Here is a 24,258-nt window from a genome sequence, read left to right on the forward strand (position 1 = left end):
AATAGTGAGCTCGAATACCGACTCGAATAGTGAGCTCGAAGTCCGAGGTCGAATCGAATAGTAAAAATTATTCGACTCGAATATTCGACTGACCTCGAATAATTTACTATTCGAATTCGACCAAACTCGAATTTTAAAAAGGGGTATTTGAGCATCACTGGTAGCCAGTACCCCTCCCCAAAAGTTTTATTTTATTTGGCATGGAAATGTCCGGGAATTACCAGAACATGTGCCTGTCGGACCTGCAAAATCTTTGCCAAGCGAGAGGCATTGACGTCGGCCGCAGGAAACAACAGGACCTGATAGCAGACTTGTCCAGATGGGATACCCAGCAACTGCTGGAGCCGGGAGTGTCCGCTGAGGTGGATACCAGCCCATCTGACAATCGAGGGGAACCAGAGGCTGAAGATCCTAGGCGTACAGAGGTTGAGCATCCTGCGGGCCCTGTTGCAACAGTTACGCCAGAGACTGTCAGTATGGACCCCAATCCCAGAGTTTCTGAAAGTACTCGCCTGGAACCGGCCAGTACTGGACTGTCCATGGGTGCTGACCCGGTAATGCAGCAGGCATTACAAAAGCTGATGGAGACTGACCTGGACAAGTACCTGCAGTACATGCGTGAGGAGCGCCAATCTGCAGAACGCACAGCTGCTGCTGCTGCTGAACGCCACGCGGAGAGGGATGCCGCAGAGGCGCGGGAGAGACGACAGCATGAGCTCAACATGGCAAAGGTTCAACAGGCCAGCCGGAGTTCACCGCCCAGCCTCCCTGCTGAAGGAGCTGCACCACCCGTAAGTGCAAAATTTAAATTTGCTAATATTGAAAAAGACACAGACATTGACTTGTTTTTGCGGTCTTTTGAAAAAGCGTGCCGTCAGTATCGTCTGTCCCAAGACCAGTGGGCCAGACATCTGACACCTTTGCTGCGCTACAAAGCGCTTGATGCCTTCGCAGAATTGCCTGCGGAGAAGGATAATGATTATGCTGCTATAAAAGACGCTATCATTACTAAGTACCAGCTGACGCCAGAAGCCTATCGGAAAAAGTTCAGGGCCTGGCAGAAAAAGTCTTCTGATTCGTACCGAGATGTGGCCAGCAGCTTGCTCACCACACTACGGCAGTGGACTCTAGGCCTCACCAAAGGGTCTTATGGCGTCCTGGAGGACTTGATAGTCCTCGAACAATTTCTGAACATTTGCCCTGCTGATGTACGCCAGTTTGTGCTAGAACGCAGGCCGGCTTCAGCCACTGTCGCTGCAGACCTTGCTGAGACTTTTGCAACTACCCGGGTGGCTGATACACGCAGAACTGTCCCATCCAGCTGGAGAGGAGGTCAGCCCAATACCTCGGCAGACCCTCCTGCCCCTGTGAGCCGTCCGCCACAGAGGCCACCCAGCGCAGCTGCTGCACCCAGGCCTGCAGCGCCTGGAGAGGTCACCTGTCACTACTGCCGCCAGCCCGGACACATGAAATTCGGCTGTCCGGAGCGGAGACAGACACCACCAGCACCTGGATCATCTGCATCACCTGTACCTCACCCACAGCAGAGGCAACCCGCCAGCCTGGATCATCAGATTTTGTCCTGTTTGCACGCGGAAAGGAAATCTGCGACCGAACCGACCAGCAGCAACTTGTTAGAGTGAACGGCAAAGTTGTCACCGGATTTCGAGACACCGGAGCTGACATCACGTTAGTTCACTCACATCTTGTGCCAAAGGAGAGCATCAGCTCCAGCCGATCCCTTGCCCTTACTGGAGTAGAGGGCACCCTTTTTCACATAGCCCACGCGACAGTGAAGCTGGATTGGGGATTAGGGATCCACGAAAGGGTTGTTGGGGTTATGAAGGATCTCCCAGTCCCTGTGTTGCTGGGGACTGATTTGGGCAAGCTTGTGTCCTACTATGAACCTGCCACGACCGCCTTGTCGCTCACGGAAGGAGACGGACTCTCCACCCACCACCAGGTACTTTATACACTTGGGGGAGCACCAGGGGGAGGCGGGTTGAATGTGCCCAGTTCAAGGGTACCAGGTTCAATAGTGCCTGCTTCAAAGGCACCTGAGTTTGATGTACAGACTGTCTGTTGTGATGATGCTGTAACTGTACCTGAGTTTACTGTACAACCTGTCTGTAATGAAAAAATGTCTATACCTGTCAATGTCATTACTGCATGCAATGATGATTTGAGTAATGTCCGTCTGTGCCATTCTGACAGTGTACCTGTGCTAGCAGTACCGCGCAGCTGCACTGCTCAGAACCCGAGCTCAGAACAGGTGGAGGGGGTTCCGGCCTCCTCCCCCTCCTCTGACCGCAGGGATGAGACCTTTCAGCCGCTGCCCTCGTGTGACATGAGCCAGTTGGCTGAAACTGACAGCGCCGTATTCTCAGCCGCACTACAAAGTGACCCAAGCCTGGAGGTGCTCAGGCAGCAAGCCGCTGAGCCCCTCGCAGACGGGGCCGCTTTCAAGGTGTACTGGGAAGGTGGGAGACTGTACAGTGAGTCTGTGCAGCCCCCTACAGGTAGATCCCACGCGAATACCAAATGGCTTGTGGTCCCGAGTGCGTTCAGGGGACATGTGCTGAAATCCGCACATGGTAATCCTCTGACAGGGCACTCAGGGGTCCGCAAGACACTTGCCGGTATTCGGAAACAGTTTTATTGGCCCCGGATGAACAGGGATGTAGCAAACTACTGCAGAGCATGTGCCGTCTGTCAGGAGCTGGGAAGGTCCAGGGATTCCCGCGGGGTTCCCTTAGGTCCACAGCCACTTAGCAGGGGAACCCTGCGTGGGCTGGCTGTTGACCTAACCAACCCACTGCCCGTTGTCAGCAGTCCCGGCAGACACTACGTCCGACTGCAGTGGCGCAAACGCCCTGTCCAGAACGGTCCATGTTGGGTCAACCCTGAGGGTAGCAGACCGCGACCGGTCCAGGGGAACCGAGCCACAGGCTCCAATAGGTTTTCCCGCCACACCGGCAACCCGAGACCCGTCAGCCAGGTTGGCCGACACGCAGCGGGCAGCCGACCCCAGAACGCCAACGGGGAACTAGATCAGATCTCGCAGGTTAGCGGCAACGACACACATCTTGCTGATGAATGTCTATCTGCCTTCTCCCCAGGGAGGGCTGTCACGGACGGTTGCGGGGCCGCAGGCGCGTCCTGGAGCCGCCGGTGAAGAAAAAGCGATCGCACTCGATTCCCTGCATCGATTGCGCTTCAAATCGATACAATCTGGGTTGAGTGTGTAGGGGCAGCTGAAGTCCTTTTCTTAGCAGAGAGAGAGAGCACCATCCTAAAGGCTGGATGGCTCTTTTGATATGCTAATGAGCCTGGGCCCAGAGAGTCCCTGGCTTCAAGCTGTGCTGATGGCCCATCCATCAGGTATAAGGTGACAAGCACCATGGCAGAAGCAATCTAGTTGGGGGGAAGCCAGACCCACTGGCTCCCTCCCAGCAGGGGAGGTGACACCTAGCTGGCTGCTCCAAACTTCAAAGAGCCTTTGCCTGGGAATAACCTGAGTCTCATAGCATATCCATAACTCCCCAGATCTGTCATATTTCTGGGGTTCCTGAGATGGCAGCTTCGCCAAACGTGGGGGAAGTGTAGCATGAGCCCCGGTGCTAGTTCTGAGGAAGTTTCAGAACATTCTGAGGTAAGGACTGCCAGTTAGGCAGTTTGAAAATGCCCTGATGATACCACAGGGGTCCCACCCCTCATGTCTGGTATCAGGGCGCTAGGTAAATCGAGACAGACCTGAAAATGTTAATAAATCCGCCCTGACCTGTACGGTTCTGTGAGATAGAGCCCATATATGGGTAGATATGATTTCTAGCCCCCAGGACAAGGGGAGGGCTCATCTCATCTTCTAAGGGGGTGTATGGCTCCCCGCCCTCACTCCCTCCTACTGAAGCAGGGGCATAAGAATGGCAGAGGACCCAAACTCAGTGTCCTCCACACTGAAACATCTTGAACTCATCAGGTGCCAGCTTGAGGATATGCTGGCATCCACCTGGTCTGAACTCTGAACTCTGATTGAAACCCAGAACTCTGATTTTCCCACAAAAAGGACATCTTTCAAAGAACTAAGTTTTTTTCTCCCTTCTTTTATTTTTTTATACTGGCTATTACTGTTTTAATAATTGTGATTTTAATAATTGTCTGTATATATTAATTATTTATATTGCGTGAATAAACGACTTTCTCCAAGTCATTCACTGTCCGCTACCCTGCTTATCAGCACACACAGAACTGATCCCGGGTCTCTGAAGATACGCTACTGTTTGTTTGTTGTTGGCTAGACAGGATACCGTGTGTTTAACCGTTTTATTCGCAGGACTAGTCAGTCAGTTAGTGGGCTCCACGGTCCCATGGTAACCGCGGTGGTGGCAGTTTACTCTGAACCAGTGGGTGAAGTTGTAATCACCCGTGTCTCCCAGGCTCCCTTCCGAGTTGTCTGCGGCTAATTCTTAACGGTTCCTGCGCATTGACTGCGACCAGAGTTCGCACGATCTGTGCGCTGGCACCGTTTAGAAGGCTAAGTGCGGTCAGCCACTAGGGCTCCTGTGACACTGCCTATCTAACCTATACTGGGGGCAACTATTGGCTACCTATACTGGAGGCACCTACCTGGCTAACCTATACCGGAGGCAACTATACTGGCTCACCTAGGCCTGGCTACCTATACTGGGGGGGGAGGGACCTATAGCTGGCTACCTATACTGGGGTACCTATTCTGGACTACCTATACTGGGGGAATCTATACTGAGTGCAACTAGACCTGGCTAACCTATACTGCGGGCACCCATACCTTGCTTCGGGCGTGGGCAGGCGCAATTTTTACACTCTCGCCCTGGGTGCATTTTAGCCTAGACACTGCACTGTGTGTATGCATCTAGACACCGCAGGAACCTACACCAGGATTGTATTCATAGATTTCAGCTCTGCATTTAATACCATCATTTCATCACTGCTACACAGCAATCTCTCCCAGCTACACATACCTGAATCCATCTGCAAATGGATAACTAATTTCTTAACCGACAGGAGAAAGCATGTTAGAATTGGGAAACACACATCAAGCTCTCTGACAGTCAGTACTGTGCACCCCAGGGCTGTGTGCTTTCCCCACTGCTCTACTCACTTTATATAGAGTGACCAGACGTCCCGGATTGCCCGGGACGCGTCCCGGATTCGGGGTCCGCTGTTCCAGGCTGCATGAGGTCCGGGAAACGTCCCGCTTTCAGCAGCGGGACGTCCCGGCCTCGGGACTCTGGTCACTCTATCCTCATGAACTGGCAGCGGCGTCTATAGACGCCGTGCCAGTTCATTGCCCGCAGCCCCGCTCCAGCCTCCTTCTTCCGGTGTCTGTTCCGACACCGGCAGGCGAGCAGGGCTATGGCAAGATGGCTGCCGAAGCCCTGTACTGGAGACTATTTGTGTCTCCAGTACAGGGCTTCGGGCGCCATCTTGCCGTAGCCCTGTCAGCGCGGGAGACGAGCAGAAGGAAGGTGGTCCCGGGAGCAGCGCGCCAGAGGCCGGAGACTTCTGCCAGGTGAGTAAATGCTTTCTTTTCCAGGTGAAATATTTGCCCGCATTGCATTTCTTTTTTTGTGAAATGTTTGCCTGCATTGCGTTTCTTTTCTGGTGAAATGTTTGCCCGCATTGCGTTTACTTTCTAGTGAAATGTTTGCCCGCATTGCGTTTATGTTCTGGTGAAATGTTTGCCCGCATTGCGTTTCTTTTCTGGTGAAATGTTTGCCCGCATTGCGTTTCTTTTCTGGTGAAATGTTTGCCCGCATTGCGTTTCTTTTCTGGTGAAATGTTTGCCCGCATTGCGTTTCTTTTCTGGTGAAATGTTTGCCCGCATTGCGTTTCTTTTCTGGTGAAATGTTTGCATGCATTGCAGATCTGACAATGTCAGAAACACCTAATCTGCTGCATGCTTGTTCAGGACTGTTGCTAAAAGTATTACAGGCAGATGATTAGCAGGATAGCCAGACAAATGGTATTGCTTAAAAGGAAATAAACATGACAGCCTCCATATCCCTCTCACTTCAGTTGTCCTTCAATTATATGTTTGTAAATACAATCACATGGTTAAAAGGGAGGTGGAAAGGATTCAGAGGAACGTTAAACTCAGTAAGCAACCAACCAGAACAATTCCAGAAAGTTGCAGAGGATTGAACTGGCAGATCACATGAAGGGGTGAGCTTTTTAGAAACAGACACAGAGGAAGACAAACCCCGAAGAGAGGAAGATGTCATAGAAAACAAGACAAGGAAATACAGGAAGTCCAGGGAGAGGAAGGGGTATTCCCAGGAACCCACCGTACACCCAATCACTCCTGAAAACAACTCAATGCCATGTCGATGTATGTGATCCTCCCTACTTCTGCTCCCCTCAGGCCACCACACCAACATTGCCAAGCACAAGATCGCCCTCATCCTATAAACAGTCCTCTTCCTAAACTCCCACCCAACCCAACCCAACCCATCTGAAACACCTTACTGAAACTATATCCCAATAACTATACGTAACTATACGTGTATCTTCAATTTGTTTTTATTGTCCGATATTTGCATTATGTCCTATAACTAATGCTCAGATAACAAGTGTGCAGTGTTCACGGGAGGAATATCGTTACATTGTTTATCTACAGATGTATCATATTCTCTCCTCGGATGCAACAGCTAATGTTACAAATACAATGTAGAACGCTGTTCAATATTTTTGCTCATCATCAGTATTCGTGTATAAGTGAAAGTGCTGCTACAGTGAACCTGCCGTAGAAATACTAAACTACTGTATTCCCCAGAAACTTCAATAAAAAAATTATAAAGATCTCCATTAGATAGAAATACTACCACAGCGCTTTGTATAGAAACAGTGGGTGGCCCTGAGAAGGGCCTTTGTATTGTAGTTGGAATCAGTGAAGCAGCCGGATTAGCCCCCGAAGCCGTAGAGGGTGCGCCCCTGGCGCTTGAGGGCGTACACCACATCCATGGCGGTGACCGTCTTCCTCTTGGCGTGCTCGGTGTAGGTGACGGCGTCCCGGATGACGTTCTCCAGGAAAACCTTCAGCACTCCGCGGGTCTCCTCATAGATGAGGCCGGAGATGCGCTTGACACCCCCTCTGCGGGCAAGGCGGCGGATGGCGGGCTTAGTGATGCCCTGGATGTTATCCCGGAGCACCTTCCTGTTAGTGTTGTCCGGATCATGAACGATTCGGATCTTTGATCCGAATCTATTTTATGAGTTGATCATCCGAATCATCAAAATGAACGATTCGGATCGCAAAAGGGGCGGGGCCAGGAGCGACACGCCCCCTCGCAGCGGGGTCCTGGAAGCAGGGATCGCTCTGTTGGATGGGAGGCAGCCTTGCAGGGAGAGAGGTAGATGAGAGAGAGGGGACATGGGTGCCACTGCCAGATATGTGTAGAGCACACATACTGGCTATAACGTGCTGCCCATTATAGGCTGGCTGTTCCGTAGTGCTGCACAGTGAACACATGGGAAGCTTTTGGCTCAGCACAGCTCAGTAACTTTGCAGACAGTGTGATTGCAGGGCAATATAATCCTCCTGCACTCGGCACTAAACAACTGCACTTATCTTCTGGGAATGCTTTCTTTCACTGTGTGACGTTTTCTTTCAAAGTGTACAGATGAACATATAGGTGAAATACATGTAAAGCATATGACTTCAGCATGTGGTTATTACGTGCAAACATTTCTGCTCTCTGCTCGTCCCTCCTCCCTTCTCTGTCCACTCCCTGCCCTCTGTCCATCTTCTCCCCTTCTCTGTGTGTCCACCCCCCTCCCCTTCTGTCCTGCTGTTCATTTCACCCCCGAATGCTTCCGGTAGTAAAATGATCCGAGATTCGGATCAAAGATCCGGATCTCTTCAATGATCCGATTCGAATCATCCGGATCATTGAAAAGATCCGAACTTCCCATCTCTACTTCCTGTGCCGCTTGGCGCCTCCTTTCCCGAGTCCCTTCCCACCCTTTCCTCGGCCAGACATGATAACAATGCTGCTTCTTCTCCGCTGTAGAAAGCAACTGATCTGTGGTGCCGCCTCCCCTCCTCTTCTACAGTGTGGGCGGACCTGAGGGGAGACTGCAGTTAAAGGGGCGGAGCCACACGATTATCTGGCATATATTCGAATATATTTTTTTTTTTAATACGTCTGTCTTATACTGTAAGTGCTGGTTATACTGGTTGTTTCTCTTCTAATATTACTTTATATTTTTGATATTAGCAGTAGCGCTACGTACAGATCAGTGGGTTATATGCCCGGTGGCAATTCGTTCTTTCATCTTAGAAACCAGTAGAATGTAATGTAACGACTGCTGTTTAACTAACACTGGACATATTAATGACAGCTGTGTACTGCTAAATAATGATCTATTTGTTCCTCCGGGATCCCCTCCCCTTGTAGTAAGTTACATTGTTACAATATGACCACAAACCTCCCATATCTCTTATAGCGGAACTCTGAGCTGGCATTGCAGGGAGCAGCACAGCCGGGGAAATGCTGAATATTGCGGGGCAGCTGCCGGTACTGCATCACATAATGCCGCAACACAGCTGCACATCCAGCCCGGCTGTCCCGGGGAAATTCGGCGGCAAATTTGAAAATAGCAACCGCCCTGCCTCTTAGCCAATCACAGCTACAGGAGCGTCTCTCATCAGCCAATAGCACGGCCATAATCCTCTCCACGTTGTGGATCAGACATTCAGCGTGTAGATAAATATGCAATGGTTTTGTACTACTGTTTCTATTAACTACCCACAATCATTAAACAATAATTTAATTGTAGAAAGTAAAAAATGTATTTTGATTTCTATTGAAAGAAGCCCGTTGCGATCCGACCTGCAGAGGAACGTTCCCAGCACCGCATATGGAGATGCTGCTCTATTGCCTGCTGATAGCGCTTATGCATTGTGCACGCTTTCCCATACACGTGCTTTTCTGCAGGCTGCTCTGCTTATACGCGTGTAGATTGTGAAACATTACTGTGCTTCGCTGTACTACATCCCAATCTGCAACATGAACACGCAACTACTACATCCCAATGTGCAACATGAACACGCAACTTGCTGTCGCAGTCAAGAGAATCCCCCTCATTCGCTTGTAACGTATTTGACTGATAAGGAGCGCGACTTCCACCTATTGGATGTAACTATTGTGTAATTACATTATAATCCTCTAATACGGGGTGTACTTTTCATTATTATAAGTAAACGGTTTCCAGGGAAACACGATACCGCGCATCAGGCTCTTTAGTGGCTATGTGGGTGGCTCTGAAAAGAGCCTTTGTGGTTCTGTACTGTGTCTCTTGGCTGCTGCAGGGAATTACTTGCTCTTGGCGGCCTTGTGGCTCTCGGTCTTCTTGGGCAGCAGCACGGCCTGGATGTTGGGCAGGACGCCCCCCTGGGCGATGGTCACCCCACCCAGCAGCTTGTTGAGCTCCTCGTCGTTGCGCACGGCCAGCTGCAGGTGGCGGGGGATGATGCGGGTCTTCTTGTTGTCCCGGGCGGCGTTGCCAGCCAGCTCCAGGATCTCAGCGGTCAGATACTCCAGCACTGCGGCCAGATAGACCGGAGCTCCGGCCCCCACCCGCTCTGCATAGTTGCCCTTCCTCAGCAGACGGTGAACACGGCCGACTGGGAACTGCAGCCCGGCCCGGGAGGAGCGAGTCTTGGCCTTGGCACGAGCCTTGCCGCCTTGTTTGCCTCTTCCAGACATGATGATTTCGCAGGATTAGCAGTGATAGACTATAACGCAGGAATAGCCGCCTTCACCCCTCCTCCTGCCCTATATACTCTGCTGCCCGCCCCGCGCTGTCCCCTGATTGGACCCTGTCCGATTCAGCCAATGGAATGCCGGACCAGCATTTCACCAATCAGCAAACTCTGGGCGTTCCTCTGCGCTGAAGCTGCCAATGGGATTATCTACGGGTTCTCAGTAATGTGTTTTGCACACGGCGCGTCTCCAGCCAGTGAGAGAGAAGGAAATCATCAGCCAGTGACGCTACCAAATAGTATAGAGAGAAGCGCTGCAGCCTGATTAGCATAGGCCGCCTATATAAGGAGGGGAGGCGGCACTGCTCCTCATTGTGTCTCCGCACTCTGCAGAGTTACTGAGAATCAGCATGGCTCCTGAACCAACCAAGTCCGCCCCGGCGCCCAAGAAGGGCTCTAAGAAAGCGGTGAGCAAGACCCAGAAGAAGGACGGCAAGAAGCGCAGGAAGACCAGGAAGGAGAGCTACGCCATCTACGTGTACAAGGTGCTGAAGCAGGTGCACCCCGACACCGGCATCTCCTCCAAGGCCATGAGCATCATGAACTCCTTCGTCAATGACATCTTCGAGCGCATCGCCGGGGAAGCTTCCCGCCTGGCTCATTACAACAAGCGCTCCACCATCACCTCCCGGGAGATCCAGACCGCCGTCCGCCTGCTGCTGCCGGGAGAGCTGGCCAAGCACGCCGTGTCCGAGGGCACCAAGGCCGTCACCAAGTACACCAGCGCCAAGTAATGTGGCTCGCATCCAGCTATGTAGTAATCCCAAAGGCTCTTTTCAGAGCCACCCACTACTGCACTACGGAGCTGTGTACCGCTGCAATACACTGTTATGAATGTCATTACCTACTCCTTACAATCTCTACTAGTAGCCACTGCCTCATTCACTACGGAGCGGTGTGCTGCTATTGCCGTATCTGCTGTATAGTGTTCCCCGAGTATTCTGGCTCTCCCGCTCATAGATCGGCTGTGCTGGGAGGATTTCCACGCTGCAGTTACTCCTCCAGCCGTGCGGTGCTCTACATGTATGCGGGAAGCCCTAGTTGGGGGAATACGGAATTCAGTAGGTTCATTCTGCAGCTTTTAACTGAGGCACACGTTTGTATTCGAGACCTCTGGATACTTGGAAATGCAGCAAATTAACCATAATACAGAGATATAGCGGTTTCCTGTGCGTTTATTCAGAGAAGCCGATAGTCTGTATGGAGTAATAATGGAATTACATATGAATGGAATAATGCGGATGCACCGGCCAGCGACAGCACTTCTCGAGCATTAATCTGTATAATCTATCCTGATTCCTGACGAGTCTGTAACGTCTCTAACTGCAATGTAACAGCGTGTGTGGTGGTGGAAGTTAAAAGTATCACTACAGCGCTGCCTCTTAGCCAGCAACATATTCAGAAATCACCGTTTTCAGCACATTTTTCCATTCACAATACTTCCTTAATACTTTGATATTTATTATAAGAACATGCCCCGCACAGGGGGTGAGGGGGGGCTTCATGTTTCCACCACAACCCGGCCGATCTGCCGCCACTTGTTACTACAACCCGATACTGAATGATGCAGATAGGATACATGTAACATACAGATCTGCAGAGGAATCGTCTATTATTCCTCTCCACTTTTACTCTACGCTGTTAGTACGACTGGGCTGTATAAGATGATAGAAAATTCAGTAAAGAAGTCAAAGAACCTAGTAAGGTAACATTGCAGAATGGCGGGCTGGTGTAACGAGGCAATCTTGTGGCGGGAGGGACATTTGAAAAATAACAAATGTGCTGAATTAGCCATCCAGATAAAAGCACCCGATCGCCCCGGCCAATCAGAGCCCAGAGCGCTGTATAACTAGAAGGTATTAGCATGCAGAGCGTGTGTCCTGAGTTCCCAGCGGCCGCTCTGGGCGGGATTATTAGGTGGAGCTGTCCGGTGATTGGATCCCTAATTGGTTCTCTACGTATCACGTGCGACCTAATGGCATGTAGAGGGCGTGGTGTGAGGTAGCTAATGACAGAGCGGCGCGGGCTGTATAAAGAGGCGCTTCCCGGCCGTTTCTTCAGTCTATTCTCGCCTGTGAGTAGAATTTGCCGAACTAGCGATGGCCAGAACCAAGCAGACCGCCCGCAAGTCCACCGGAGGGAAAGCTCCCCGCAAGCAGCTGGCCACCAAAGCCGCCCGGAAGAGCGCCCCGGCCACCGGAGGAGTGAAGAAGCCTCACCGCTACCGGCCCGGTACAGTGGCTCTCCGAGAGATCCGCCGCTACCAGAAATCCACCGAGCTGCTGATCCGCAAGCTGCCCTTCCAGCGCCTGGTGCGGGAGATCGCCCAGGACTTCAAGACCGACCTGCGCTTCCAGAGCTCGGCCGTCATGGCTCTGCAAGAGGCCAGCGAGGCTTATCTGGTGGGGCTCTTCGAGGACACCAACCTGTGCGCCATCCACGCCAAGAGGGTCACCATCATGCCCAAAGACATCCAGCTGGCCCGCAGGATCCGCGGCGAGAGGGCATAATAATCACATCAAGCAGCGTTCTGATAAGCTCACCCAACACAAAGGCTCTTTTCAGAGCCACCTCAATTTTCTACACAGAGCTCTTTGTACAATTTCTGCTGATACGGTCTAAGCTTGTTTATTTTACAGTCCAATTCTACAAATACAATTAGCAATTCCACCATTTCCATATAGCATGAGAAGTGAAATGCAATGCTGTATGCACTTTTTAGAGCGGTGCTGCGTTTCTACATGAGGGGAAGAGCTCATATTTGTAATGTAACTAGAGCTGCAGCGCAGGTAATTGCTCATGCATAATTGATTTTAACTAGTATACAGCATATTGAAGTAGCATCGTATTTTGCAGCACTACGATAACTACAGTTTTCAGTTCTCCGCACTCTGGGCTGCCATAGAGATATGCGTGACCTGCAGGAATTGGACCAGAGCTACATGCAACTTTCATTGCATGATAATCTTCATTTTCATAGATAACTACGTGCTCTGCTGAATTGTGATTGAAGCAGCATTGTATGCAACTGGCTTCACAAAAATCCAGTTGGCCGCGCGGTGTAATCTGCGGCAGCCAGAACGGGATAATAGTAACGCGCGGATGCTACTGCTCGCAGCTCCAGCCTGAGCGGACTACGATCAATGATAGGATGGAGAAGAGAACCAGATCACCTGGCAAGTAGTTTAATGCTAACCTTTCCAGGTACTTTTTTACACCATTTACCAGCTGATAAAACATGAGAAAGTATCACAGCCCTTCAGAGGAGAGGTGGGTGGCTCTGAAAAGAGCCTTTGGGTCTATGGAGTGATAAGCTGCAGCTTATTTCTTCTTAGGAGCGGCCTTCTTGGGCTTTGCTGCCTTCTTTGCCGGGCTTTTGGCGGCCTTAGGCTTGGCTGCCTTCTTAGCGGGGCTCTTGGCGGCTTTCTTGGGTTTAGCGGCAGCTTTGGGCTTCTTGGCAGCAGCTGCCGCTGGTTTCTTGGCCGCCTTCTTAGCGGGGCTCTTCTTGGCGGCGCCGGGGGCTTTCTTAGGCTTCTTCGGGGACTTGGCGGCTTTGGGCTTCCTGGCAGTAGCCGGCTTCTTAGGCTTGGCGGCAGCCGCTGGCTTCTTCTTGGCCGCCGCCGGCTTCTTGTGCTCTTTGCCGGCTGCCTCCTTCTTGCTGACCTTGAAGGATCCGGAGGCGCCGGTGCCTTTGACATGGACGAGGCTGCCCTTTGTCAGCAAGCCCTTGATGGCCAGCTTGAGGCGGCTGTTATTCTTCTCCACATCGTATCCTCCGGCAGCCAGAGCCTTCTTCAGGGCGGCCAGGGAGACCCCGCTGCGCTCTTTGGAGGCGGACACGGCCTTGAGGATGAGCTCAGACACGGCGGGGCCGGAAGGCTTCTTGCTGGCTTTCTTGGCTCCTCCTCCGGCTGCCGCCTTCTTAGTCTGCTTCTTCTTGGCGGCGGGCTCCGCTGCGGGAGGGGCGGCTGCTGGGGCGGTCTCTGCCATCTTCCTAGTTATATTACAAAGTGTAACACTGCAAGTGACCGCCAGTGAGCGCTTATATACCCTCCCCGGCTGCGCTGCCATTGGCTGCTGATAGTAGCGCGTCCCGTCTACCTATTGGTGGGATCCGGACTCTGAGCTGCCCGCCTCTTCACACAGCTGTCACTCCTCGGCTCTCTGCTTGTGTTTCCTCGCCGGGAGAAAAGTGGGTTTATTCCCCCCGGAGAGTAGCGGTGCGCCCCCTGTGTGCGGCCGCCCGGCTGGCAGGGGTCTCCCCTCCCCAATTACAGTCATGGGGGGCTTCTGAGCGGCGACAGTGGCCGGGAAATCCCGCTCTAATGTGACCAGCTCCGCTTCCTGCTCCCCCGATCTCCGCTGTCTCCATCATTATCAGGGGGTAACATGTCTAATATACGGGGTCTCCTGTCACTGCCCCCGCAATATGAGGGAGATGATCCCCGCCACACAATATACGGGGCTGGGGGGCTACTGACCTCTGGAGGGGAGTATTATGCTGGGGAATGTCCCGGATGCTAGCACAGGCTGAGTTCTCCTCTGCTGTCTGCCATTAGGATGAGCCTCTCACATCGGCTGTCCAGGGGTTATCATTAACCAATTCAGAATTGGGAATTCCCACCAATATCACATAACTGACATACAGAGAAAAGGATTCTCTTTTGTGTTCCTAAATGTCATTTCTATAGTCATGGTCATTTCCAACCTTTTTGACGAATAACAATGGTTGCTGTTGACAGATATACTAATTAGTGATGGTCAAGTAGATGCAAAAAAAATAGTGTTGATGCAAATATGAACATTGTTATGCAAATTTATGCAGCTTAAAAATGAACCAATCAAATTATGCTGAGGTAAAATTCGATTGGTTCATTTTGAAGTTGCATACATGTGCATTAAAATGTGTGTACATTTGCATCAACTCGAAGTTATTTGCATCTACTTCATCCATCACTAAGCTAATTGACTTTCTTATATGCAGAGTGTGGGAAATCAATGGAGGATAATAGTGTTAGCACTCTGTATCAGTCCACAAATTCACAACTTCAGACTCAGTGGGGTCCCCCCCTCCCCTACATATAACGGCTCACCAGGTGATGCAGCCATGCCCAGCTTAACAGCACCTCCGGCGGTATATGTCCACCCCACTGCCTTCTCTGGCAACACCACCATCCTTGTAGCACCCTCTGTAATCATAAAGAGAGGTCTCCATCGCATAAAAATATAAAACAAAAAAATATTTAAAACCTTGGTGACATACACCTTTAAAAAGATCATCTTTGATAAATTGTACAGAGACAACCCAATGGGTTACTTTTAAGTTTGCAATAGAGTGGCGTTGTTATGCGTGGGAGGTAGTCAGAGAGGTAATGCAGGTCACCTGTGTCAGAGGCAGAGCCCTTATCCAGTACACTATCCAGCCACTACTTCAGGTAGAAAACAAGCCTTCATGTACACCAGATAAGCCACACTGGTGAGCATCCATTTTCAATTTTGTAATGTGGGAAAAATGTTACAAGGAAAGAAATTATTTTTGAAGTTTAAAGCCCCCATATTATGTAATTGATTCACTAACATAATAGCGCAAGTAACCTTCTGCTACACGCGCTATTTAACCACCCTGGCGTTCTGATTATATCGCCAGGGTGGCTGCGGGAGGGTTTTTTTTGAATAAAAAAAAAACTATTTCATGCAGCCAACTGAAAGTTGGCTGCATGAAAGCCCACTAGAGGGCGCTCCGGAGGCGATCTTCCGATCGCCTCCGGCGCCCAGAATAAACAAGGAAGGCCGCAATAAGCGGCCTTCCTTGTTTTGCTTATATCGTCGCCATAGCGACGAGCGGAGTGACGTCATCGACGTCAGCCGACGTCCTGACGTCAGCCGCCTCCGATCCAGCCCTTAGCGCTGGCCGGAACTTTTTGTTCCGGCTACGCTGGGCTCAGGCGGCTGGGGGGACCCTCTTTCGCCGCTGCTCGCGGCGAATCGCCGCAGAGCGGCGGCGATCAGGCAGCACACGCGGCTGGCAAAGTGCCGGCTGCGTGTGCTGCTTTTTATTTGATTAAAATCGGCCCAGCAGGGCCTGAGCGGCGACCTCCGGCGGTGTTGGACGAGCTCAGCTCGTCCAGACCGCTCAGGTGGTTAATCAGTCCACATACTACATGCGTTACTGGCAGCGTAGCACGCGCAATTGACATCACTCACCGGAGCACACGCTACGCGTGACGTCACTTGACAGGCAGCCTTTTGGGCCAATCAAAGGGGTTGATTCACTAAGCTGAGCTGCTACAGCAATCCCAAGCAGTGGTGCTCACCGCCAGGTCGTGATCACGCTTACGCGTGGATTCACAACCATTTTGACGCATTCCGCCTTGGACACGAAAATCCGTGAATAGATTTTCAACCACGAAAATCTGCATCGGCTACGCGTGAATGCGGACAGAAATCTGCATTCACGCTCGTGAAACCCGGCGCTGAAGTCGTGGTTTGCGGAAATGCGTCAAACTATGCAGAAGTGACACATTGCAGGCCAATCAGAGGGCCCCAGCCAGGCCCTAGCAACCAATCACAGGAGGGGAGCTATGCCCTCCCCTCCTGAATATAAAGCGGCGGCCATGATGGAAAAGCTCTGTCCTTGCTAGACTGTGGTGCTGAGAGGATTATCTCCAGGCCATTGTTGTTTGAGCAAGTGCATTTATTGTGTTAAAAACAAAGCGTTTTTTTTGCTAACACTGCTCTTATACTGTACACAGTTAGCTAGTCAGTGAGTGATTGCTGTAGTTAGTTGTAGTCAGTGTAGTGTAGTGGGAGTGTGGGAGTCTAGTGATTATTTAGCTGTGTGTAGTGCAGGCAGGTTCAGTGCTGCAGTGTAGTCAGTGTAGTGGGAGTGGGGATTATCTGTGTGTAGTGCAGGAAGGCAGGTTAGTGCAACTGCAGTGTTCACTTGCATATTCCAGTGACAGTTATACACTTGTACTATTTGCAGGCAGCCAGTCACACCGCCGGCGCCGCCACTCTCTGCCAGCGCTGTTCATTCATTCTGTCAGTGACCTTGTGCCGTGCCCAGTGCCCACTGCTCGCTCGCTGGCATATGAGCATCTCATTACACAGTGTGACATCCTTGTGTGCCCACTGCATCCTTCAGTGACCTAGTTGTATATCCAGTGCCCACTGCTGTGCCCACTGCATCCTTCAGTGGCCTTGTACTGTGCCCACTGCATCCTTCAGTGACCTAGTTGTATATCCAGTGCCCACTGCATCCTTCAGTGACCTTGTACTGTGCCTGGTGCATCCTTCAGTGACCTTGTACTGTGCCCACTGCATCCAGTGATTCATTACTAGCAACATGTCTGGCAGGGTTTCGCGGGGTGAGAGGAAAGGGAGTTCAATTGCCTCAGCCACTTCTGGGACTGCTCCACGTCCAGGGAGAGGACGCCCAGCTGTACGTGGTCATGATGCAGCAGAAAGGGGGGCAGCAAAGCCTGGGCCGAGTCAGCGGATGCCATTGTCCAAATATTTTAAAGTTTCTGGTCCCCGTGTGGTGGTTGAGCAAATGGAACCTGACGTACTCATGGACATCATGACTTCCTCCCAGACCTCTACTGTGAGCACCACTCCAAGCAGCAGCAGCAGCAGCAGCCAACGTCCCACGCTTGTTGTGGCATCCACCCCAGCACCCACTGGTCAGCAGCCCTCCCAGGATGACAGCGTTCTGTCCCTCAGTCCGGCTTCTGGGAACCTGCTGATGCAAGAAGCTCAGGACTTACTGGGGACTGATGTGGCAGAGATTGAGATCGGGCCACAATCACAAGCGTTGTTGAGTTCTGGTGATGAAGAAGAGGGGTCTGTGTCTGGGGATGTAGGGACAGAAGAGGAGGCGGTGGAGTCAGAGGAAGAGCTGGATTATGAAGATGCTGCTGATGATGACGACGTTGTGGACCCTAACTATGTGCAGCCTGCTGAGTCCGTGGAAGAATTGTCAGAGGCAGAGCAGTATGACGAGTCACCTCGGCCTAGGCAAGGATATCGCCATATGTCAGGCAGGGGCAGGGGCATCGGCAGCAGTGGGCGTGGAGGAAGTAGACAGGACACTGCTTCAGCCGGCACCACCACCATGCAACCCCCGGCAACTACTACCACACATTGTTCCGCTGCACCCTCTGCTAGTGGGGGCCGCAGTAAATTAAAGTCACCAGTGTGGGATTGCTTTGAGGAGTGTACTGATGACAAAAGGTATGCGGTGTGCAGGTTATGCAGCAAAAGATTGAGCCGTGGGAAAAGTCTGAGCAAGATGGGTACCTCATCCCTCCAGGGCCACCTGAGAAGCCGCCACTGCCGCGAGTATGCAGAGTTTAAGAGGAAGCAGGCACTGCTGGCAGGGGTTCCTGAGAGCAGAAGGCCCACCAGCGCAGCAGCATCATCCCTCCCTCAGGGTCGTGAATCCCCCACAGCAGCAGCAGTAGTAGCACGCAAGCGCTCTTCCACCTCGGCTACTCAGGACACAGACATTGAGGCTGGCAGCCAGTGTTCGTCTCTCTCCTCTGTCTCCCCTGCATCCCAGCGTCGTCAGACCCTGCTGAGCGACACCTTTCAGGGTCTGACCAAGCCTCTGCCTCCAAGCCACAGGCGGATCCGCAAACTAAATGGCTTGCTGGCCCGGGCCATGGCATCACAGCTGCTTCCCTACTCCCTGGTGCAGGAGGGGAGCGCCATGTGGACGCTGCTCCAATTTGGCATCCCTGAGTGGCAAGTCCCCAGTCGCCACTATTTCAGCAGGAGCGCGATCCCAGCACTCCACAAGTTTGCGGTGGAAAACGTGGCCTGTTCCCTGGACTACTCTGTGGGCAAGCGGGTCCACGTGACCATGGACTCGTGGAGTAGCAGATTTGGGACAGGTCGTTACCTGTCCTTTACGGCCCACTGGGTGACACTGATGGAAGGGAGGGAGGACAAGAGCGCATCAGCCCAGCTAGTGGTGCCACCACGCGGGATCAGGGGGGATGCAGAAGGGTCCTGTCACGACACTCCCTCTGCACCCGGAAAGCAAGCCCGCCTCGGCAGCAGCAGCGCCAAGCCTCGGCACTGCCAAGCCCTTTTAAAATTGGTGACCCTGGGGAAGGAGAGGCTTACGGCCACCAACGTCCTGGCCGCCCTCAGAAAGCAGGAGCGGAGGTGGCTGACCCCCAGAGGCCTGGAAGTGGGGTATGTGGCAGCCGATAACGGGGCCAACCTGGTGGCAGCAGTGCAGCAGGGAAACCTCCAGCACATCCCCTGCTTGGCCCACGTGCTCAATCTTGTGGTGCAGCGCTTCTTGCGCACCTACCAGGGGATGAGCGAGCTGCTGCAGGATGCCCGGGCGGTGGTACGCTTTTTCCGCCTGTCAGCCACTGCCTCTGCACTCTTGTCCACCTTACAGCAGCAGTATGGAAGGCCACAACACCGGATGATCATCGACATGCCAGTTCGCTGGAATTCGACTCTGGCCATGTTGGAGCGGCTGTGTCAGCACAGGCTGGCTCTTAGGGCCTACATGCTAGACCCAAGTGTTCCCAGCAACCAGCAAGTCCCCATGATTACTGCCACTCAGTGGACACTGATGCAGCAAGTATGCCTGGTGCTGAGTCCCTTCCTGGAGGCAACCAAGATGGTCAGTGAGGAGCGGGCCTCTGTGTGCCAGTGGGTGCCCTTGGTTTGTCTACTGGAGCAGGCAATGGACAATTTAATTGAGCGTGGGGATGAAGCCCTGAGGCAGTTGGAAGAACAGGAGCAGATGGCAGCACAGTCCAGCTCAGAGGAGGGCTCACAGCAGGTAGTGGAAGAGTTGGAGGTCCCTAACCTGGAGGAGGAGGAGGAGCAGAGTGCAGCAGGCGTTGTACGTGGATGGCGGTTTGAGGAGGACAACGACATGGCACAGGAAGAGGACAGGCATGCGTTATGGGACAATGGCGAGGACGAGGAAGATCTTGCTGGCAGGGCCCACTTGTTTCCCATGGCTGTGCACATGTTGCGCTGCCTTCGAAGGGACCCCCGGGTGATCCAGATGCGTTCAAGGGAGGACATCTGGATTACCTTGATGCTTGATCCCCGTCTGAAAGGGAAGCTGGGAGACTTAATGACGCCATCCACCACCGAGCAACGCACAAGGGAGTTGAAGGAGGCCCTTGTGCGCAGACTACTGGAAGCATTCCCCCAGCCTTCCACCCCCACTGTAACTGCTCTCCCAAGCCAGCAAGAGGTGCCTGCCATTGCCACTAGCAACACAACAACAACCACCAGCAGCAGCAGCAGCAACTGGCGCCCCGGAGACCTGAAGAGCCTAAGCAAGAGCCTGTATGCAGTGCAGCAGCCCAGAACAGAGGTGCCCGCCACAGCATCCACCACCAACCAGCACAAGCAACGACTGACCACCATGGTGTCTGACTATATGGGGTCATCCAATCACACCGACAGCCCCATGGACCCCTTGGAGTACTGGGTCAAGAGACTGGACATCTGGAGCGAGCTTTCCCAGTACGCCCTGGAACTCCTATCCTGCCCTCCTTCCAGTGTCCTCTCCGAGAGATGCTTTAGTGCGGCCGGTGGCGTGGTCACAGAGAAGCGCTCTCGGCTCTCCCACGCCTCTGTGGACAAACTCACCTTCCTGAAAATCAACCAGGCTTGGGTGGAAGGTGAGTTCCTGGCCCCTATTGTCGGACACAGGGGGACATGAAGTGGCTGCTGCATGTGCTGTTGTTAACTATGCCTGCCTTTATAAAGACAGTTACTACCTGCCTAGTGCCTACCTTGGTTAATTTTTTGGTGTTATGGTACTACTACCAGTAAGTTGCCATGGTCCTCCTTCTGAGCTGCTGAACTGACCGCCCGCTTTGTCCTCCTGACTCAGTCGCTACTACACTCTGCGTTCACACTGCCCGGGTCACCGGGTGCATTTAATTTTTTGGCCAGCACTATGACGCTGTGCTGCTACTACTAGCACCAGTATGTTGCCATGGTCCTTCTGTGCTGCTGAATTGACCGCCGGCATTGTCCTCCTCCTCCTGACTCACTCGCTTCCACCAATGTACTCTGTCTGCGTTCACACTGCCCGGGTCACCGGGTGCATTTAATTTTTTGGCCAGCACTATGACGCTGTGCTGCTACTACTACTACCAGTATGTTGCCGTGGTCCTTCTGTGTTGCTGAACTGACCGCCCGCATAGTCCTTCTCCTGACTCAGTCGCTACCACCACTGCACTCTGCGTTCACACCCGTGTCCACTGACAACTCTGCTGCGATGTCATTGCTAATTGCTGCAAAAAAAACAAAAAAAAATTACAAAAACCTCTCTGGGGCCTTTTTGGCATCAGCCACTCATCCTCCTCCAGCGGTACCTTCGCCGCCAAGTGCCATTGGAACTCGCCTTCACCTCTTTGATTGCTTAACGCGTATATCCCTTTTTAACACCACGTATTACCAATTAATAGCCCCATTTACAGTGGTGATTTAAGCCATTAAAAAAAAAAAGGCTTAGGCTTCTTCGGGGACTTGGCGGCTTTGGGCTTCCTGGCAGTAACCGGCTTCTTAGGCTTGGCAGCAGCCGCTGGCTTCTTCTTGGCCTGTGCCGGCTTCTTGTGCTCTTTGCCGGCTGCCTCCTTCTTGCTGACCTTGAAGGATCCGGAGGCGCCGGTGCCTTTGACATGGACGAGGCTGCCCTTTGTCAGCAAGCCCTTGATGGCCAGCTTGAGGCGGCTGTTATTCTTCTCCACATCGTAGCCTCCGGCAGCCAGAGCCTTCTTCAGGGCGGCCAGGGAGACCCCGCTGCGCTCTTTGGAGGCGGACACGGCCTTGAGGATGAGCTCGGACACGGCGGGGCCGGAAGGCTTCTTGCTGGCTTTCTTGGCTCCTCCTCCGGCTGCCGCCTTCTTTGTCTGCTTCTTCTTGGCGGCGGGCTCCGCTGCGGGAGGGGCGGCTGCTGGGGCGGTCTCTGCCATCTTCCTAGTTATATTACAAAGTGTAACTGCAAGTGACCGCCAGTGAGCGCTTATATACTCTCTCCGGCTGCGCTGCCATTGGGTGCTGATAGTAACTCGTCCCGTCTTCCTATTGGTGGGATCCGGACTCTCAGCCGCCCCTCCCCTCCACACAGCTGTCACTCCTCGGCTCTCTGCTTGTGTTTCCTCGCCGGGAGAAAAGTGGGTTTATTCCCCCCGGAAAGTAGCGGTGCGGCCGCCCGGCTGGCAGGTGTCTACCCTCCTCCATTACAGTCACGGGGGGCCTCTGAGCGGCGACAGTGGCCAGGAAATCCCGCTCTAATGTGACCAGCTCCGCTTCCTGCTCCCCCGATCTCCTCTGTCTCCATCATTATCAGGGGGTAACATGTCTAATATACGGGGTCTCCTGTCACTGCCCCCGCAATATGAGGGAGATGATCCCCGCCACATAATATACGGGATTGGGGGGCTACTGACCTCTGGAGGGGAGTATTATGCTGGGGAATGTCCCGGTTGTTAGCACAGGCTGAGCTCTCCTCTGCTGTCTGCCATTAGGATGAGCCTCTCACATCGGCTGTCCAGGGGTTATCATTAACCTATTGAGAATTGGGAATTCCCACCAATATCACATAACTGACATACAGAGAAAAGATTCTCTTTTGTGTTCCTAAATGTCATTTCTACAGTCATGGTCATTTCCAACCTTTTTGACGAATAGCAATGGTTGCTGTTGACAAATATACTAATTAGTGATGGTCAAGTAGATGCAAAAAATTTCGTGTTGATGCAAATATGAAAATTTTTATGCAAATTTATGCAGCTTAAAAATGAACCAATAAAATTCGATTGGTTCATTTTGAAGTTGCATACATGTGCATTAAAATGTGTGTAAATTTGCATCAACTCGAAGTTATTTGCATCTACTTCATCCATCACTAAGCTAATTGACTTTCTTATATGCAGAGTGTGGGAAATCAATGGAGGATAATAGTGTTAGCACTCTGTATCAGTCCACAAATTCACAACTTCAGACTCAGTGGGGTCCCCCCCCCCCCTACATATAACGGCTCACCAGGTGATGCAGCCATGCCCAGCTTAACAGCACCTCCGGCGGTATATGTCCACCCCACTGCCTTCTCTGGCAACACCACCATCCTTGTAGCACCCTCTGTAATCATAAAGAGAGGTCTCCATCGCATAAAAATATAAAACAAAAAAATATTTAAAACCTTGGTGACATACACCTTTAAAAAGATCATCTTTGATAAATTGTACAGAGACAACCCAATGGGTTACTTTTAAGTTTGCAATAGAGTGGCGTTGTTATGCGTGGGAGGTAGTCAGAGAGGTAATGCAGGTCACCTGTGTCAGAGGCAGAGCCCTTATCCAGTACACTATCCAGCCACTACTTCAGGTAGAAAACAAGCCTTCATGTACACCAGATAAGCCACACTGGTGAGCATCCATTTTCAATTTTGTAATGTGGGAAAAATGTTACAAGGAAAGAAATTATTTTTGAAGTTTAAAGCCCCCATATTATGTAATTGATTCACTAACATAATAGCGCAAGTAACCTTCTGCTACACGCGCTATTTAATCAGTCCACATACTACATGCGTTACTGGCAGCGTAGCACGCGCAATTGACATCACTCACCGGAGCACACGCTACGCGTGACGTCACTTGACAGGCAGCCTTTTGGGCCAATCAAAGGGGTTGATTCACTAAGCTGCGCTGCTACAGCAATCCCAAGCGCATGCTATGCAGCCATAGTGTGCGCTGCTAAATAACGTTATGCTACAATAGTTTAACAAGCACTTCATTAAACTAAACGAGGGCTCCACTGAACCCGCCCAGAGTCTGGCAGGTCCAGTGGCTTCAATGGACAAGATTCCTGCACTTTGATTGGCCCAATAGGCTGACTGTCAAGTAGTGTTGGGCGAACATCTAGATGTTCGGGTTCGGGCTAAACAGGCCGAACATGGCCGCGATGTTCGGGTGTTCGAGCCGAACTCCGAACATAATGGAAGTCAATGGGGACCCGAACTTTCGTGCTTTGTAAAGGGGGATTTTAACATATTTTGGAGCCCTGTAACTCTGGTTTGCAGAGATGTAGGGACCCCATCTTTGGAATCCAAGTCTAACAATATGTCTTCTACCTGCATGAGACATTTCGTGAAATTCAGACGTTGCTAACGGCCATGGCTGAGATTTATGTACGTCAGCATAACTACAATTAAAATTGCCCAAATAAACAGGTTTTTGTGACCCTAGGCTATGACCTCTTTGGCCTAGGGGCCCGAAACTCACCAGTCATGTTCCCCCTAAGGGTCCCTACAATGCTAGAAAATTTGCCACTGCTGAGCAATTGCCCTTTGAAAAGATGTGAGATTTTGGAACTGTAAATAGGAGGCCCAATGAAAGCCTATGGGGGATTTTACCAATTTTGGAGCCCTGTAACTCTGGTTTGCAGAGATGTAGGGA

At 51.9% G+C, this 24,258-nt stretch overlaps 6 protein-coding genes across 6 annotated transcripts; 2 read left to right on the forward strand and 4 right to left on the reverse strand.

Annotated features, from left to right (window-relative positions):
• Window positions 1-6,942: 6,942 nt before the first annotated feature.
• Window positions 6,943-8,021, reverse strand: LOC137534693 (histone H4-like). The gene is made up of 2 exons (XM_068256306.1): window positions 7,960-8,021; window positions 6,943-7,195 (listed from the first exon to the last, which is right to left on the reverse strand). The coding sequence occupies exons 1-2, from the start codon at window positions 8,019-8,021 to the stop codon at window positions 6,943-6,945; spliced, it is 315 nt and encodes a 104-aa protein (XP_068112407.1).
• A 1,335-nt stretch (window positions 8,022-9,356) lies between these two features.
• LOC137534681 (histone H2A type 2-B) lies at window positions 9,357-9,749 on the reverse strand. The gene has a single exon (XM_068256296.1). It carries the CDS (start codon window positions 9,747-9,749, stop codon window positions 9,357-9,359), a length of 393 nt encoding a protein of 130 aa, XP_068112397.1.
• Window positions 9,750-10,143: 394 nt separating this feature from the next.
• Window positions 10,144-10,564, forward strand: LOC137534683 (histone H2B 1.1-like). The gene has a single exon (XM_068256298.1). It carries the CDS (start codon window positions 10,156-10,158, stop codon window positions 10,537-10,539), a length of 384 nt encoding a protein of 127 aa, XP_068112399.1. The 5' UTR covers window positions 10,144-10,155; the 3' UTR covers window positions 10,540-10,564.
• Window positions 10,565-11,904: 1,340 nt separating this feature from the next.
• On the forward strand, window positions 11,905-12,345 carry LOC137534674 (histone H3). Its single transcript, XM_068256290.1, has one exon. The coding sequence runs from the start codon at window positions 11,905-11,907 to the stop codon at window positions 12,313-12,315; it is 411 nt and encodes a 136-aa protein (XP_068112391.1). The 3' UTR covers window positions 12,316-12,345.
• Window positions 12,346-13,106: 761 nt separating this feature from the next.
• On the reverse strand, window positions 13,107-13,797 carry LOC137534669 (histone H1.11R-like). Its single transcript, XM_068256286.1, has one exon. It carries the CDS (start codon window positions 13,793-13,795, stop codon window positions 13,127-13,129), a length of 669 nt encoding a protein of 222 aa, XP_068112387.1. The 5' UTR covers window positions 13,796-13,797; the 3' UTR covers window positions 13,107-13,126.
• Window positions 13,798-21,294: 7,497 nt separating this feature from the next.
• On the reverse strand, window positions 21,295-21,774 carry LOC137536853 (histone H1C-like). The gene has a single exon (XM_068259039.1). It carries the CDS (start codon window positions 21,772-21,774, stop codon window positions 21,295-21,297), a length of 480 nt encoding a protein of 159 aa, XP_068115140.1.
• Between the last annotated feature and the right edge of the window lie 2,484 nt (window positions 21,775-24,258).

Source organism: Hyperolius riggenbachi, chromosome 10 (assembly GCF_040937935.1).
Source record: "Hyperolius riggenbachi isolate aHypRig1 chromosome 10, aHypRig1.pri, whole genome shotgun sequence".
Lineage (NCBI taxonomy): Eukaryota > Metazoa > Chordata > Amphibia > Anura > Hyperoliidae > Hyperolius > Hyperolius riggenbachi.